This window comes from Typha latifolia, chromosome 12 (assembly GCF_019914945.1).
Source record: "Typha latifolia isolate L0001 chromosome 12, TyphaL0001v2, whole genome shotgun sequence".
Classification (NCBI taxonomy): domain Eukaryota; kingdom Viridiplantae; phylum Streptophyta; class Magnoliopsida; order Poales; family Typhaceae; genus Typha; species Typha latifolia.
This window is the reverse complement of record NC_133097.1, coordinates 8,938,448-8,953,392: the sequence shown is the minus strand read 5'-3', so window position 1 is coordinate 8,953,392 and position 14,945 is coordinate 8,938,448. Positions and strand designations below refer to the sequence as shown.

At 39.7% G+C, this 14,945-nt stretch overlaps 4 protein-coding genes and 1 non-coding gene across 11 annotated transcripts; 4 read left to right on the top strand and 1 right to left on the bottom strand.

Annotated features, from left to right (window-relative positions):
- Positions 1–970: 970 nt before the first annotated feature.
- LOC140798870 (calcium-dependent protein kinase 2) lies at positions 971–3,252 on the bottom strand. The gene is made up of 8 exons (XM_073152956.1): positions 2,707–3,252; positions 2,490–2,633; positions 2,233–2,385; positions 2,020–2,135; positions 1,762–1,929; positions 1,554–1,681; positions 1,380–1,479; positions 971–1,296 (listed from the first exon to the last, which is right to left on the bottom strand). The coding sequence occupies exons 1-8, from the start codon at positions 3,191–3,193 to the stop codon at positions 1,204–1,206; spliced, it is 1,389 nt and encodes a 462-aa protein (XP_073009057.1). The 5' UTR covers positions 3,194–3,252; the 3' UTR covers positions 971–1,203.
- A 1,971-nt stretch (positions 3,253–5,223) lies between these two features.
- On the top strand, positions 5,224–8,662 carry LOC140799408 (protein PHOSPHATE STARVATION RESPONSE 3-like). Of its 6 annotated transcripts, none has more exons than XM_073153744.1 (8): positions 5,246–5,510; positions 5,917–6,035; positions 6,130–6,351; positions 7,186–7,262; positions 7,354–7,396; positions 7,532–7,589; positions 7,896–7,965; positions 8,101–8,662. In XM_073153744.1, the coding sequence occupies exons 3-8, from the start codon at positions 6,303–6,305 to the stop codon at positions 8,506–8,508; spliced, it is 705 nt and encodes a 234-aa protein (XP_073009845.1). In that variant the 5' UTR covers positions 5,246–5,510; positions 5,917–6,035; positions 6,130–6,302; the 3' UTR covers positions 8,509–8,662. The 6 variants fall into 6 exon arrangements, with proteins under 6 accessions (XP_073009843.1, XP_073009845.1, XP_073009844.1 ...); XM_073153743.1 differs by having other exon boundaries at positions 5,375–5,510; positions 5,917–6,001; positions 6,130–6,347; XM_073153741.1 differs by having other exon boundaries at positions 5,375–5,510; positions 6,130–6,347.
- Positions 8,663–8,919: 257 nt separating this feature from the next.
- On the top strand, positions 8,920–11,522 carry LOC140798846 (leucine-rich repeat protein 1-like). Of its 2 annotated transcripts, none has more exons than XM_073152929.1 (6): positions 8,920–9,223; positions 9,608–9,679; positions 9,779–9,922; positions 10,305–10,376; positions 10,476–10,547; positions 11,183–11,522. In XM_073152929.1, exons 1-6 carry the CDS (start codon positions 9,003–9,005, stop codon positions 11,250–11,252), a joined length of 651 nt encoding a protein of 216 aa, XP_073009030.1. In that variant the 5' UTR covers positions 8,920–9,002; the 3' UTR covers positions 11,253–11,522. The 2 variants fall into 2 exon arrangements, with proteins under 2 accessions (XP_073009030.1, XP_073009029.1); XM_073152928.1 differs by having other exon boundaries at positions 9,581–9,679.
- Positions 11,523–11,684: 162 nt separating this feature from the next.
- Positions 11,685–11,756, top strand: TRNAW-CCA (transfer RNA tryptophan (anticodon CCA)). The gene has a single exon. It is a non-coding gene; the product is annotated as a tRNA-Trp (tRNA).
- A 384-nt stretch (positions 11,757–12,140) lies between these two features.
- Positions 12,141–14,884, top strand: LOC140798493 (uncharacterized). The gene is made up of 3 exons (XM_073152339.1): positions 12,141–12,662; positions 14,115–14,239; positions 14,350–14,884. Exons 1-3 carry the CDS (start codon positions 12,263–12,265, stop codon positions 14,554–14,556), a joined length of 732 nt encoding a protein of 243 aa, XP_073008440.1. The 5' UTR covers positions 12,141–12,262; the 3' UTR covers positions 14,557–14,884.
- The last annotated feature ends 61 nt before the right edge of the window (positions 14,885–14,945 follow it).

The following is a 14,945-nucleotide window of genomic DNA, read 5'->3' as shown; positions in this document are numbered from 1 at the left end:
CCTTTCCATCCGCAGTTCTGCTTTAAATTACTAATTTAACGACCAATTTGGTGATTTTTTTGTCATTTTAGTTTTTTTTTTTAATTTTAGTTGCCGCGGATTCAAATAGGAGTATAGGACTGTCAGAAATCAAATCAACTGTGTGAGCAGATTCTAGCACCTATCGCCTTCGCGCAAAAGGTGTCACTCAAAATCGACACTTCTTTCGCATGTTATTGCAACTATGCCACTCTATCTTCACCAAGGATTTGCACGATATCTGAGCCGTTAGTAACGCTACTTAGACGGTGGAGATTTTGGTGATCCTGTGGGACCGAGTTGGGTTGCGCTCTGTGTGGTCGAGATGATCGTGGTCAAGTCGTGTGGTCGTTTAAATGGGGCTCAGTAAGTTGATGCTTGGGCCACGTTGGAATGGGATTAATGTTTGTCCATTGCAAAAACGTCTTATTTCCACATCTTATATGCTTGGTTATTTGGCTGGATCTGGCTGTGATTTTTGACCAAATTCAACGTGAAGCCAAAACTAAAATTTGGTGGTGGATAAAAATTAATTAATTAATTATATATATACACTTATGAGTAAGACACTAGAAATAATTTGATTTTAACTTATCATTTTAATTACATATACACTTTCTAGCCATCTCAGGTGATAATCTTGTAATTAAGAGGAACTATGGCGTCAAAAGTTGTAGCCAAACTGAGCGTGCCACTGAGCACGTGCGCAGAATCTTTTAACTTTGTTTGGTGTTCACACCTGTAGGTTGCTTTAAAAATTGTAACCAAAAATAATATATATATATATATATATATATATTACTTTTAATAATGAAATGTTATTAAATTAATCCGGCCACCTTATACCTGTGCAGATTACGAGTGTTACGGTACGAGATGATTAATTAACCCATAATTCATGATTGATTAATTTAAAAGACTCTTATGCAGAGTGCAAAGCTAGGCTTGTGAACTAGACAATTATATATTAGACATCCTTCCCAAAAACTCAAAAAATTTCTAAGTTGATTACAAACTCCAACCAGTTCCATCCCACTGCCAATTTAGTATACATAGTGATAGTATGCATGAACAAGTCTCATCAAGAGTATTAAAGTTAATTCATTGTGTACAGGCTCATGAATCACTTTGCTTTCTCAGAATTTGATCTCTGTGATTCTCCATCATTTTTCCGATCCCTTATCACTATAGAACGACATCGCGTCGCTTCTTTGGATTCGGATCGGGGTTTCCTTTCCTCATCATTGCCGCAAACTCCGAGTAATTGATCCTTCCATCCTGCAATCATAGAAGAGTCAAGCAAACATGATCAAATCTTTTATCTAAGAATTTTGAGAGAAGATGTTTGTTTTTCTCCATACATTATCAGCATCAGCTTCTGATATGATGTCCTTGATTTCTCTTCCATCATACATGCCCTTCTCCTTAAGGGCTTGTTCGAGTTCTTCTTTTGTTATGTACCTGACAAAGTTAAACAAAAAGAGAAATAAGCTTCTCCAATTTCGTCTATCGAACGGAGATTTCTTCGTACGTACCCGCTGTTATCTTTGTCGAAGTACTGGAAGGCTGTGTAGAGATGCTCTTCTCTATCCATTCTGTTCATGTGCACTGTTGCTGTGATGAACTCATCATAGTCAATTGTTCCATTGCCATCTGCATCAGCCTGTATAAGAGCTGTTAGATAAAAGAGATCATAAGTTACCGCGAACTTTGTAATGATTTTTTCTTGTTTTTGAAACTTACAGCTTCCATTAATTGCTTGACTTCAGCCTCAGTGAGCTTAGTTCCTTGCTTGGATAATCCTTGTTTTAGCTCATCAAGTGTTATAGTCCCACTGTTATCTGTGTCCATGCTCTTGAACATCTCCTTTAGTCCTTTGATCTCTTCCTCCGACAAACATCCCGCGATCACCTGTAACTCGAAAACAAATAGTTAACATGTACATTGTTAAAAGATCTTTATGTTACAAAGAGACTAGTAGAAATTTTAACTACAAATTACCCTAAGTGCAGCTTTCTTGAACTGGTTCATAGCTCTGAACTGTTTCAGCCTATTGAGAACAGCATTGTCAAGGGGTGTATCAGGTGCTTCTCCATCTTCTTTGATCCATGGGTGATCTTTTTATAGCAAATAGATAACATTAACTGAATACTAAGTCACAAAATTAACAGATGGAATATAATTACAAATATTGCAAATAAAAAATATACTTACTTAGGACCTGGAATGCTGTGAGCCTCTGCTTAGGATCAGAATTTAACATCTTCCTGACGAGATCCTTTGCGCCGGTTGAAATATTCGGCCAAGGGTCAGTCGTGAAGTCGATGTGCCCTCGCAGGATTGCGTTGAAGATACCATGCTCGGATTCTGTAGACGGAAAAATTCGACTATTTCTCACTAACTTCCTCAATATAGATAACGCTAATAATAGAGTGGGAAATTAATATAAAGAAATCGAAGAGAAGAATTACCAGCCCAGAAGGGAGGAACTCCACAAAGAAGGATATAAAGCATCACCCCAATGCTCCATATATCCGCTTGTGGTCCATATTTTCGCTTTAAAACCTCGGGCGCAATGTAATATGCACTACCAACTATATCCTTGAACACTTCTCCTACATAGATTTGTGATTTTAAGAAAATTCGTATGAAAAGGGATACAGAGAAGTACAATTTCAACTAAGAAACCTTCTTTGAAGAAGACCGAGAGGCCGAAATCGGTGGCCTTGAGCGGCGCATCCTCCTCCTTGTTCAACAAAAGAAAATTCTCCGGCTTGAGGTCGCGGTGGATCACCCCCATGGAATGGCAAGTATGAACAATTTGCACAATGGTCCTCAACAGCGACGCAGCCGCCCGCTCGGTGTAATGCCCCTTAGCGATGATCCGATCGAAGAGTTCCCCTCCGGCGCACAGCTCCATGACCAGATGCACGGATTGCTTGTCCTCGTAGGCCCCCTTGAGCTCGACGATGTTGGGTTGGCCGGATAGGTGGTACATGATCTGGACCTCCCGGCGGACGTCCTCGATGTCCTCCTTGTTGATGAGCTTGCGCTTGGCGATGGTCTTGCAGGCGAGCTTCTCTCCGGTGGATTTATGGGTGCAGAGGTGGGTGACGCCGAACTGGCCGCGGCCGAGCTCTTTGCCAATGGAGTAGGTGGCGCGGACGTCGTCCATGGGCCGGCCGAGGACCGGGCCGATGGGGGCGGACTTAGGAGAGGATTTGTTGGGGAGGGAGGGAGCCGGAGGGGAGGCGGCGGTGGCGACGGCGGCCGCGGCCGGGGCTGGGGGATCATTGGATTTGAAAGAAGGGCAGCAATTGCCCATGGCGGTGGAGAGGAGAGAAAGAGAGAAAGAGAGAGAGAGAGAGAGGGAGGGGAGAAGTATTATTATTTTCTTTGGGTGGTTGGAGGAAATGGTATAAAGAGGGGGAGGAGAAGAGAGAGGGAGGAGGAGATGGAGAATACAGGTAGGATAGGGGAGGAGGGTGGTGGGATTTGGGTGGTGGGGGAGAGATTTGAAGAGAGAAGGGTGGGGAGAGATTGGCGGGAAGCAACGGTTTTTTCTTTTTATTCTTTAGTTTTATCTTTGTTAAACTCTAACAAGTATATCCTATTATAGTAATTGTAAATAAGCATATCCTCTCGAATAAGATTAGCACCCAAAACACATTATATATAAACATAGGTTGTTGACAATAAATCTCTAAGGTCTCATTCAGTTTAGAAATAGGCTAACTTAGTTGCATAATTAAGTTTGTGGCAGACTTCAAACTGTCCCATGCTTAAAATTAAATTATTCCACAAAACTTTTATTTATATAACTTTATCCCTTAGTGGTTTTAACTAATATAAATGATCATAATACCTATAGAATATTAATAATTTTGTTGCTATTGCTAAGATGACTTCAAAGAGAGGTACATTGTGAAAGTGATAGTGCATTTTCTTTTAATTTTAAAAATAGGATATGTGAGTAAATTTAATAGAAGCAGGAAGACAATTTTAACATTTTAATATCTCTTCGGGAGGAAAATTTTCCTCTAATAAATTATTTTTTTCTACTATCTCTAGTAAAGTTGTAGAAGAAAATTACAGTTTGTAATTTTATTATTGAACAAAATTGGCCCTAATGACCCCTGCACTATCTGTGGGTTTGTGGAGGAAAGCTATGAGCAGCTCTTCTTCCATTGGGCATATCCTTTGTGCTGGACTTCAATTGGCTCGCCTATGACTGGGGCCATCTAGGGAGTAGTACTAGTGGCAACGGGCTTGTGGATGATCTGGAAAGCTCGGAACCTTCTCATCTTAATGGCTCAGGAGTATTTTGATAGAAGAAGAGCGGAAGGAGGACTTGATGATGAAGCTGACTGACTGTGGTCAATTGGGAAAAGCCTCCTACGGGAGTCCTCGTTATAAAAGTGAACGTTGATAGAGCCCTTGATCCAAGCGATCAACAAGCTAGTGTTAGTTTGATTGCAAGGGACCATTATGGCACCGTTACCTTTGCCTGCGCCAAACCTGCGGCAATGGAAAAGCAAGTGAGGAATGCTATTTTTAAGACTGACTTGAAAACTATGGTCAAGGCCATCAGTTGTCCGGATGAAGGCTCTTGGGAGTGTAGGAATTTCTCACATTTTTTTATATTATTTCTATTATATATTAAACACACTTATAGAGAATGTAATTGGGCTGCTGGCTGACAGCCTATTAGGATAAGATGAGAATTCTCTTGTACCCTGAGGAAGGTGTCCTCCATTCCTCCTGACTTGACTTGATTTGACTTGGACTGACTGTATAACATTTTGGGAAACGGGCGAGTTGATATAATGGCTCCTCTTTAAATAAAAAAAATAATAATAATAATTTATCATTGAACGATTAGGATCACATCTACTCCAATTTTAGATAGATAGGATCAAATATTGACACTGCGTACCGAAAGCTTTATCAAGAACCCAGCGCCGATTTGTTAGCCGGTCAGCTTCTAAATATGGACTCCTCCATTTGTCCCTCCTGGTCCACAACCTTTCCATAACGGTACCTGTTTGTTACGTCATCACCCGACCAAGTACGTCCAAAAGAAACCGCGGCCTACCTGCCTCCGAATCCAATTTCTAGTATCCCTCGTCCACATTTTGTGTTATCCTACTCTCCAGTAATAAGACACCGGTATACTTACCGCTGTCCATGGACCATGCTGTGCTAGTGCTGCTCTCCGGGCAGATTCGAACGCGACCAAACCCTAGCCCTTTCCCTTTTCGAACCCCACCTGCTCCTCCCCTTTCCTGGCTTCCCCGTTGACTACCACCTCCGCAAGTGGAAGCCCTGGGCCCGCAGCATTGATTCCCCTACCGATGGGCAATTTAATGGTTTGTTTTGCCAAGAGGTGCCCCAAGTTGTGAGCTTGAAGCAAGTTTCGAGGTCGGTCTGAGAGACTGATGGGTTTGGCTAGTTCCGAGAGCTGCTGGGATTTGTGATTGCTGCGTTACGAGGTGGGTTGCGATCAAAATCTTATCTTTGCTTTTCTTCTTTTCTTTTTTGGAGGTTTGACGATTTAACTGCAATCGTTCTATGATGCAGTGGTTTGTGATTGCTGTCTCTATGTTTATATTGTTATTATAATGTAACTATGTGGATTCGGTTGTTTTGGATGGTTAATTTGGGGGCGATTCTAGGTTGATAGTATCGTTTCTGAATTGCCATGGCTTTGATTAGGTTTTAGTTTATTCCTTTGCTCTTAACTTCGTTTTGTATGGTTATCTCCACTCTGTGGCGTTTAAAGTCTCCGTCTGTAGTATTTTAATTTTGCTTCAGATACTTGAGTTAGTTGTAATTTAATGTTACTTCCTCTTCAGAAGAGATACATGATTTCCATTCTATGGCAACTTAATTGATCAGGAATCATTTGGAACTAGAGTGACTGGATAACTAGTTGGCCATGAATAATGTCATCAGAGATAAGGTTATACCAAATTTCTTGAGGGTACTATAACTTGATTCAGCTGGTTTCATTTATGGTAATTACTTCCAGTGCCGCTTTGATTTGTGCCCGTTGATGTTTTAGTTAACTTCTTGTGTCCAACAATTTCTCTGCGTATGATGTTGTTGCAGCACCGTCATCATGTACCATTCTAAGAAATTTTCAACTCTCCCATTGGTCCCCCACAAGGCTCAAGGCGGTGAGCAACATGGCAGTGTTGGAGCTTTGGGGACATCCCATGTAAGCACTTTACCTAATTCGGTAGGAAGCGGAAGACAACGACTTCGATGGACTTCAGATCTTCATGACCGCTTTGTTGATGCCATCACCCAACTTGGTGGACCAGATAGTGGGTATTTTCTTTTCAGTGATTGTTGTGGTGCTTGAACTTGATAAAACCATTTGGAAAATTGTTTATGCTTATCATTGTAGTGGTATTCAGATATTCTTTCTATTACAGTTCTCTTGAAAATGACAAATTTCTGATGTTTCTCACTTTAGCTGTTGCATAGCTATGTAACAAGTCCAAGTTAGCTTATTTTACCCTGTGAAGTGTCCTTTGATGAATGAGAAGAGGCACGACTACATTAGTTGGAGATAATTAATGTTCTTGGCAGTTAAAAGACATGTGGTTGGTCCTGTAGTGAATTGATGCAAAACTGCCATTGCAAGTAGTGTAGAACTGTTGTCCTAAATAACAAAGGGGCTGTTCTCAGCATATCATAATCATGTGTATATATATTTCCTTGTTTCAGAAAGCAAATTATGCTTGTGTTCCATCAGAATCTTGATGAGTTGCATCAGGAATACCTTATCTGTAGCTTAAAATAATTGTTCATTTTCTGAAAGTTATTACATATCTGTTTTAGGATAGGACTACCTGTTTGGACGGAAGCAGGAAATCTTGAATTTAAGTTTGAGTTTGATGTGAGCTCTTATTGTTTCTTTGATTAATAACAGATTGTGGTTATCCTCTTGAATAGTTGATGATTCAACAAAGTGCAGTAAGACAACTACAAGAGTATAATAGCCACGCTAAGAACAACAACAGAGCCTTTACTTACCTCCACGTATATGTCATGGTCATAAGGCTGAGGGTTGTTGGGTCTTCTGTATAGTTATTTTGGGATTCCAATAACTCAGAAAAATATTTCTTATATATATTTTTTCTCTGAATATGGTTTCAGGAGCAACACCTAAAGGAGTTCTCAGAGTAATGGGTGTACCAGGGATTACAATCTATCATGTCAAAAGCCATTTGCAGGTAAAGCCTATTGCTTTTGTTGTGGATAGACAATAGTTTCATAGTAGCTCTTTAATTGGTGCTTACCAGATCTGTTGTGATGGTTATGTAGAAATACCGCCTTGCTAAGTATCTACCCGAGTCTCCTGCGGATGGTAAAGGCCCAGTCTCTAGTATTTGATATATGCTTCCGGAAGTGCTTGCTTGTTACATTGTTCGCTCTCGATCCTTTAAACTGTTAAGAGTTCAATGAACATGCCAGTTTATACTGAAGGTAATACTCCTTGTAGGTCAAAAAGATGATAAGAGAGATTCTGGTGGTGTCCTCCCTAGCATGGAGTCTGCAGCGTAAGTAAAGGATTTGTTATTTTACTGCTTTATGGTTCAGAATTCATGCAAAATATGTGAATGGATAAATCTTTCCTTCTAACGTTTTTGGAGGAGCAATTTTGTGCAATCTCCAGTGTTCGAGATTGTTTCTTGGTGATATGGCTGTTCTTTGCAGCCATTGTGGCAAACGATTGCAGATGAGATTGCAGTTTTTATTCTACCTTTTGCTCCATGAGAGTCCATCCTGCCTTTAATATCTATATTGGATGCAGCATAGTGTAAACAATGAAATTTAACTTTGCAAAGATTCATGTCATTTTTCAGAGGAATACAAGTTGATGAAGCTCTGAAAATGCAAATGGAGGTTCAGAAGCGTCTTCAAGAACAGCTCGAGGTTTGCTTTCTCTTAACTAGCCATTTTTTTGTCACTCGTATAATTTCTAAGGTAAGATATAGCTTTTATAACGTCAGAATAACATAAGCTCATCAACTTGTGTGCAAATCCATGATCTCCATTCTTGGCTTTCAGGTGCAAAGACAGTTGCAATTAAGAATTGAAGCACAAGGGAGGTATCTACAGAAGATCATTGAGGAACAGCAGAAGCTTGATGGCACCACCCTCGATGTATCCGAGAAGCAGATTCCTTCTTATTCCACAATGAACTCACAAGACCGCCTCGATGGCGCTGCTTCTTCCCTCAAGAAACCAAGGACTGCTGATCAGTCACCGGAGACGGCCCATGAAGCATCTCAACTGGACCTCAAGCCTGACTCTATCGATCAGCCAGGTAGCAAACTGTATGAAAGGAATAGAGGTAGCAGTGGACTCGGCATCGGAGTAGAGTTTAAAGAAGATAGTGATGATAGAGAGGAGCAGTCTAAATTTTTGCTTGATGCTACCACTGCTAATTGTAATAGAAATGGCTTCCAAAATTAGAGTTTTAAGGGACTTCCCTGATGTAAATATGTTGGTAAGATCATAGTAGACTCTAGATTTGTTATCATAATTCGGAGCAGGTTGGATCACAGTAGACTCTATATGTGTAAATATATTGTTATGCTTATCATAATTCATATGATATTTGCAACTCTATAGTAATCCTTCCCACCTATACTCATTACAGGGGGAAACAAAGCAGAACAAAGTTAGGAACATGGAACAATTAACATTGAAAAGGAGGTCCTACTTGCAAATCGCCTCCTTTCATCAATGCGTGAATGTCTGAATGAGCATTTTTAGGGTGTGAAATGGAAAAGGCAAGGGTCAAACTAATAATAGTGAAAATATAGGGTGTAAACTGTAAACCAAAAGCAAATAATTTAATGTGAGAAATGAAAAAAAATTCCCAAAAGAAAAGATAGTTATAGGTGAGATAGTATACACCCAACTCAAGCCAACTTTTCTCTAATCGACCTCGCCGAGAAAAATCCATGGCTCTCGCCGGAGCGCTAACCCTAACCCTGGCACTTCTACTCCTCATCCTCGTCTCGACGGCGCCAGTGTCGGCCAACACTGAGGGTGACGCTCTCTCCGCACTCCGCCAGAGCCTCTCCGACCCCGGTGGCGTTCTCCAGAGCTGGGATCCAACCCTCGTCAACCCCTGCACCTGGTTCCACGTCACCTGCGATCAGGAAAACCGCGTCACCCGGCTGTAAGCCTTCTCCTCCTTGCTCACTCTTTATTCCCAGTTCGGCTTCTTTCGAGGGTTATGAGAGTTTTGATTTGAGGAAGCGGAAGCATCAAATTGAAGTAACAGACAAGGGGGAGAAAAGAAGAAGAGAAGAAGGAGAAAATAATGATTTAAACCTTAAATTGATCAATGTGGGATGTTGCAATAGTTTAGTTCTTGAGCTTGATTAAATTATCAAATGTTGAATGCTTTATGTTTAAATTACATTAGATGATCTACATATAGATTGGAATGAGTAATAAAAGTATAAATATACATTTTCTGAGATAATGTCATATGTTGTATAACTTTGCACAACTTCTCTGATACATACATTAGTGTGTGGTTACTCTTGTTCTTGTATAGGGACCTTGGCAATTTGAACTTATCTGGTCATTTGGTATCTGAGCTTGGAAAACTTGAACATTTGCAATATCTGTAAGCTCTCCTGAGTTGCTTTTTGGTTACTTTTTCGGTCTTACATTTTGTAGGATATCTTGACCATTTCACCTTCTGACTCTTTGGCTACTGGCACAGGGAACTTTACAAAAACAATATTCAAGGGACAATCCCAGCAGAGCTTGGTAATCTCAAGAATCTGATTAGCCTGGACTTGTATAAGAATAACATTTCGGGGATTATACCTCTAACACTAGGGAAACTGAAGTCACTCGTGTTCTTGTGAGTTCATGTTCTAGCCTTTTCTTTTCCGAATGATATATGATAATATTATGATTGCAGTGATTGGCAGCAGTCAGTTTTGAGGTTCCACTTTTGTCTGGAAATCTACCTCTTCTTTAGCTGCTTATGAAAATTCCACACTTTTCAGACAGTTTGCTGAATTGCAGCTAGTTTATCATCTTTGTGAAGTGCTAGTGTTTAGCCAGGCAGGAGAATATTAAACTGTATCCTAATCACCTCGATATCTCCAATTCTAGTCTTTAGTCCACCCATTGCACTACATTGTGGATTAGTATTATTTATAGTCTATGAGCTAGGGTAACATATTGCTTTGTTGTCGTGTACTTTATTACTTTACTAACATATTGTTATGCTTTACTAGGCGACTGAATAACAATCAGTTGACTGGACCAATCCCAAGGGAACTTGCTGGAATTTCAAGTCTCAAAGTTGTGTAAGTGTGCCTAAATTGTTCATGTTAAGTATTTCCTATTTGCTATATGTATTTCATGCTAAGAAAAATGATTACTTGTTTGTGGCTTTGTGCGTTCAGAGATGTCTCAGACAACAACCTTTGTGGAACAATTCCCACCTCTGGGCCTTTCGAAAACATCCCTTTGAACAAGTAATTTCTATCAACTGATTTTATGCAGTATTCTAAGTTAGTAGACGCCTTTCTCCAGTTTCATAGTCCACTGTATGTCATTGAACCAGTGAAATACTAGAGGTTGCCAACAATCTCAAAATCTGCTTGTCATCTATATAGTTTCTTTTTTGTTCTTTTCCTTAAGCTCAAGTTATTTTTATTAACTTTATTGGTAGAGGTTCTGTTAAAAGTTTTATTTGAGATGAAGATTTGCTAGAAAACTAGAGGTGTTTATATGTACCAATTGATGCCTCAATCTGGGTTTCTTTTTCCTTTCTTGATCATATAGAGATGATATTACAGAAAACAGTGTACATTCAATTATCTTCATCCTTGGTGCAGTTAATTTAACATCTTGTGTAGTTGCCTGCTGTATGCTTTACAAAGATTGTTCAATTTATCTTTTCATAAGGAATGCTTGCAAATCTATTTAATTTGTCATGCATGTAATAAAGATCAGAACACATTTTCAGATTTTTGAGTGCATCAACCTAGTATTTGTTCTTGCTTGTGGCATTCTCATCCTTGTTTGATAAATCCTTAAGTGGCAGTTACAAGCCTTTTCTCCCAGTTGCCCTGAACTAACAACCATCTCGTCTTTCTTCACCGTGCAGCTTTGAGAACAATCCCCGTCTGGAAGGTCCAGAATTACAAGGGCTTGCACTATATGATACGAACTGCTAGTTGCTGGTTAGTGATCAAATGGGCATATACCAGTAGTTAGTGAGATTAACAGAATAGGAAATTAGGACTATTGCATCTCGGTGTTCGACCCTATGCTATTAAGTAAATCTCCTGCGTAGCAATTTAAGCTACTTGTAATTGTGGGTGAATGATATCTTTATGATGCAAACAGTAAACCAATTTTATATTTGATACGAGTCAAAATTATGATGCTGTATGTTGCTCAGAGGTGCAAACTGGTTGTTGAAGTAATTTATTCTAAGCTTCTTAGATGCTGGTTTTTGCTATGGAATTTTTCAATGATCCATTGATGCAGATGGAGGAAATATCAAACAGCCGTAGGTTTTCAAAGCTTCTTCCATCTTTATGGAAATTATAAATCTTTAAAATTAATGATTAACTATTAGATAATAAATAATTCCTACCATCAAGGGATCCGTGGCGCAATGGTAGCGCGTCTGACTCCAGATCAGAAGGTTGCGTGTTCGATTCACGTCGGGTTCAAATCCCCTGTAATTCCCTTCTTTTTTTACCTGTAAATTCTTAATATAATTTAGTTTCAAATAATAATTATTTTCAAAATCACTTTAAAAAATTAAGGAAAAAAAAGGAGAGGAAATGTTGGATTTATGTGTACCATTCCATCGACTTTGGTTCGGATGGTTGTAGTTTGATAATAAAATTTAAACAGATGAAAACATATGGTGTAAACTGTAAATTGATCAAAAAAAATTGTGTGGACTAAATTGTAATTTATAAATCTCTCTGGTAAACTGGTGAAAATATCGGGTGTGAATTGTGGGGAGTAAATTGTAATTTTCTAAATTTCTCTGGTAAAACTGGTGAAAAATCCGAAACCCGAAAAGAACCCTCCTCCGCTCAACGCCATTGCCAACCTCCTTTTGCCTTCTTTCCCCAACCAAACCCACCTCATAACCCCACGCACTGCGGTAGAGTAAATCGCAGTGTTAAAAGATGCCATTCCCACTTTGATCTCCTCCGCGCACAAAATGGCGAACCCTAGAAGACTCTCCCTCCAAACCCAAAACTCTAACCCTTCCATCTCCTTACCCGACCCTTCAAATCCACATCAATCTCCTTCCTTCTCCTCCTTCTCCTCCCTCGCTATCTTCTTGAAGAAGCCCTCCGCTTTCCCCTTCCTCCTCTCTGTCTTCATCCTCCTCACCTGGCTGTCCCTTCGCTTCTCTCCCTCCTCCTCCTCCCGCCTCCGCTCTTCCCTCTCCGGCGGCGCCGCCGCGGTGACGGGTGGGTCTGAGGGGGGAGGGGATTTTGATGCCGACGCTAATTTGGTTAGGTTTAGCGCTGTGGAGTACCCATCTCAGATTGCTAGGGATCACAGGGGATGGCTGCTAGATCCCGTGGCCGCGGCCAGGAAGGCGGGGATTCGTGGTAAGTGATATTTTTTTGAATTTTGGTGCCTTTTTCTGCAATGCATTGATGGATTCTGATTTGGGTTGGTTTTCTTTTACGTCTTTGTGGTGTTTTGGATTTTGGTGACATGTTTATCTCGTCGGTTAAGGTTGCCGTGCTTTCTTATGGGTGGGTAAATTGATGCAGTTTGGTATTGAGGAGGGAAAGGATCCTTGTCCCTTTCCATCTTGCAGAACCTGTGGGCTGTGGCATTTAGTGGTGAGAAGTGAATATTTGATACCATGGAATTTCTTGATAGATGCAAGTGTAAGTTGAAGATACGTTGTTTGGTTTGTTTATTTTGTATACCTTGTTCGTTGCCTTAGGATTTGTTCAGAGTTCTTTAGGTTTGATAGAAAATTTGCAATCTTGGATGATGGTCTCTAGGCTTGAAAGCGACTGAGTAAAGGGAACTCAAAAAGAGAAGTATGTTTTAAGATAGGAGATAGTGATTACAACTATTCTAGGTGTATGTAAGAAGCACGCATTATAACAATCAGTAATTTGATTTCAAAACGTCAAGTTCCTTAGTCATATCAAATCCTCTGCAATGACTGTGAGGTTGAGTATAAAGCATCAGATAGCTTGGAAGGCTTCATAAAAGGATCAAGGAGATTGTATCTTTTTTGTCAGATTTTGTTAAATTAGGGCTGGGTTGAGTTAGCCATTTGATAGATTATGAGATGTGCTTTCCTTCTGCAGTTCTGAGGCTGAACAATGATTGGGAGAGGTTGCCTGTCATCATTATGTCTAGCTGACTCACATTTTCTGTGCATGGTAGTAATTGCTTGGTCTTGATTTTTAATCTAGATTTAATAGTGGGGCTTTGTTGATGATCACCAACTACTCAGGATACCTAGCTTGTATTCATTGTAGTTTCTTGACACATTGACAAGATCACTCCATAATTATATCCAGAAAAACATCTATTATTATGTGGAGTTCCCAATATAAATCAACCTGAAGTTTTTGGGCTAGTTTCTTTCCTTCCGTTTGGATATTCACTTGTCAATTGTCATACATCTTCATATGTGACAGGAAATAACTGATCTCTGTAAGCCCCTTTTCAGTTTTCTTCTTTTTGGATCAGTTTGTTGTTGAATCAGTCATCTGCCTTTTTAGCACCTGTTTAGGACTTGCCATTAGTATGCCAGGTGTGTCAAACAACTCCAGTATCTCATAGTTTTCTGATTGGTTCAAGCATCAGCATTTTTCTACTGGATGGTTTTGGGATTAGCTAATGTCACATATGTTGCCTGACTAGCTTTAAGATTCAATATGTTTATTCCTTTGCTATATATTTATTTCCTTGTCTCTCCCCCTTTGTGACCTTCTCGCACCCTTATGCAGAATTACAAAAATATGCAGCAATGACATTTGTGGAGGCTTTATATGCATCGATGCCCTATTAATATTGATCTTAATTTGCAGGTGGAGCACTTGATTGTTCGTTGGCGCATTTGGGTCAGATCCGTCCTGGTGGCATGAGAGGAAACCACCGACATCACAGCTGTAATGAAACTTTCATCATCTGGGGTGCAGAGACAAAATTTAGAGTAAGCTGCATTTACATCAGAGTGTTTTCTTTGCTGGATGTGAATCTTTTATGTTAGAAGGATTGGAACTTATTCTCTTATGACAAACTTCTCTATCTTATAATGTGCAGTTAGAGAATGATCACGTAAAGGATAAGGGCTTTGCAGAAGTTACCATTGCTGTTGATGAGGTTGCCATTGCTGCAAGCCCAAGTGGAACTGCTCATGCATTAATTAACGTAGATCGGGTGCGGTCTACCTTTTTCTTGGGTTGTCAAGATACTCAGATGAACCCCAACAGCTCAAACACTGATTATAAAGTTTGGAAAGATCTCTGACGTAATCATCCCATTAAAATCACCAATCACGAGGTTGCCTACAGTAGAGAAGTGGAGTTGAGCAAAGGATCTGAGGCATTTGTTCTTAAGTGCTTCATTTAGATGCTACTGCTAGGGTTTGAGATGCCAATGCTCATGCATTCTATTGAATGATCATCTGGAATTAACCGGAGTGTAATTTTTCCTTTTAAGAAGAACCGTATATTTTATTCTTTCCATTATTTTGTTCTTCTTAAAACTTACTGAAGCACTTCTTGTTACTAAATAGATCAGTTTTTTCCTTTGCTATCACAAATTTTGAGATAAAATAAAGTCTCTTTCTGTTAAACTAAGTTCCAGAGATGATCGTAGTTCTTTTCTCACAAATTTTGATTATTTTTTTTTCCCCT

Coding starts and splice junctions, on each gene's coding strand:
- LOC140798870 (XM_073152956.1), bottom strand. CDS start 3,193: ATGGACGACGTCCGCGCCACCTACTCCATTGGCAAAGAGCTCGGCCGC. Junction 2,136..2,232: donor CACAGCATTCCAGGTCCTAA/GTAAGTATATTT, acceptor TGCTATAAAAAG/ATCACCCATGGATCAAAGAA. Junction 1,930..2,019: donor TCAAGAAAGCTGCACTTAGG/GTAATTTGTAGT, acceptor TTCGAGTTACAG/GTGATCGCGGGATGTTTGTC.
- LOC140799408 (XM_073153742.1), top strand. CDS start 6,140: ATGTACCATTCTAAGAAATTTTCAACTCTCCCATTGGTCCCCCACAAG. Junction 7,397..7,531: donor ACCCGAGTCTCCTGCGGATG/GTAAAGGCCCAG, acceptor TACTCCTTGTAG/GTCAAAAAGATGATAAGAGA. Junction 7,590..7,895: donor CCTAGCATGGAGTCTGCAGC/GTAAGTAAAGGA, acceptor GTCATTTTTCAG/AGGAATACAAGTTGATGAAG.
- LOC140798846 (XM_073152928.1), top strand. CDS start 9,003: ATGGCTCTCGCCGGAGCGCTAACCCTAACCCTGGCACTTCTACTCCTC. Junction 9,224..9,580: donor GAAAACCGCGTCACCCGGCT/GTAAGCCTTCTC, acceptor TACATACATTAG/TGTGTGGTTACTCTTGTTCT. Junction 9,680..9,778: donor CTTGAACATTTGCAATATCT/GTAAGCTCTCCT, acceptor CTACTGGCACAG/GGAACTTTACAAAAACAATA.
- LOC140798493 (XM_073152339.1), top strand. CDS start 12,263: ATGGCGAACCCTAGAAGACTCTCCCTCCAAACCCAAAACTCTAACCCT. Junction 12,663..14,114: donor CAGGAAGGCGGGGATTCGTG/GTAAGTGATATT, acceptor CTTAATTTGCAG/GTGGAGCACTTGATTGTTCG. Junction 14,240..14,349: donor GTGCAGAGACAAAATTTAGA/GTAAGCTGCATT, acceptor TATAATGTGCAG/TTAGAGAATGATCACGTAAA.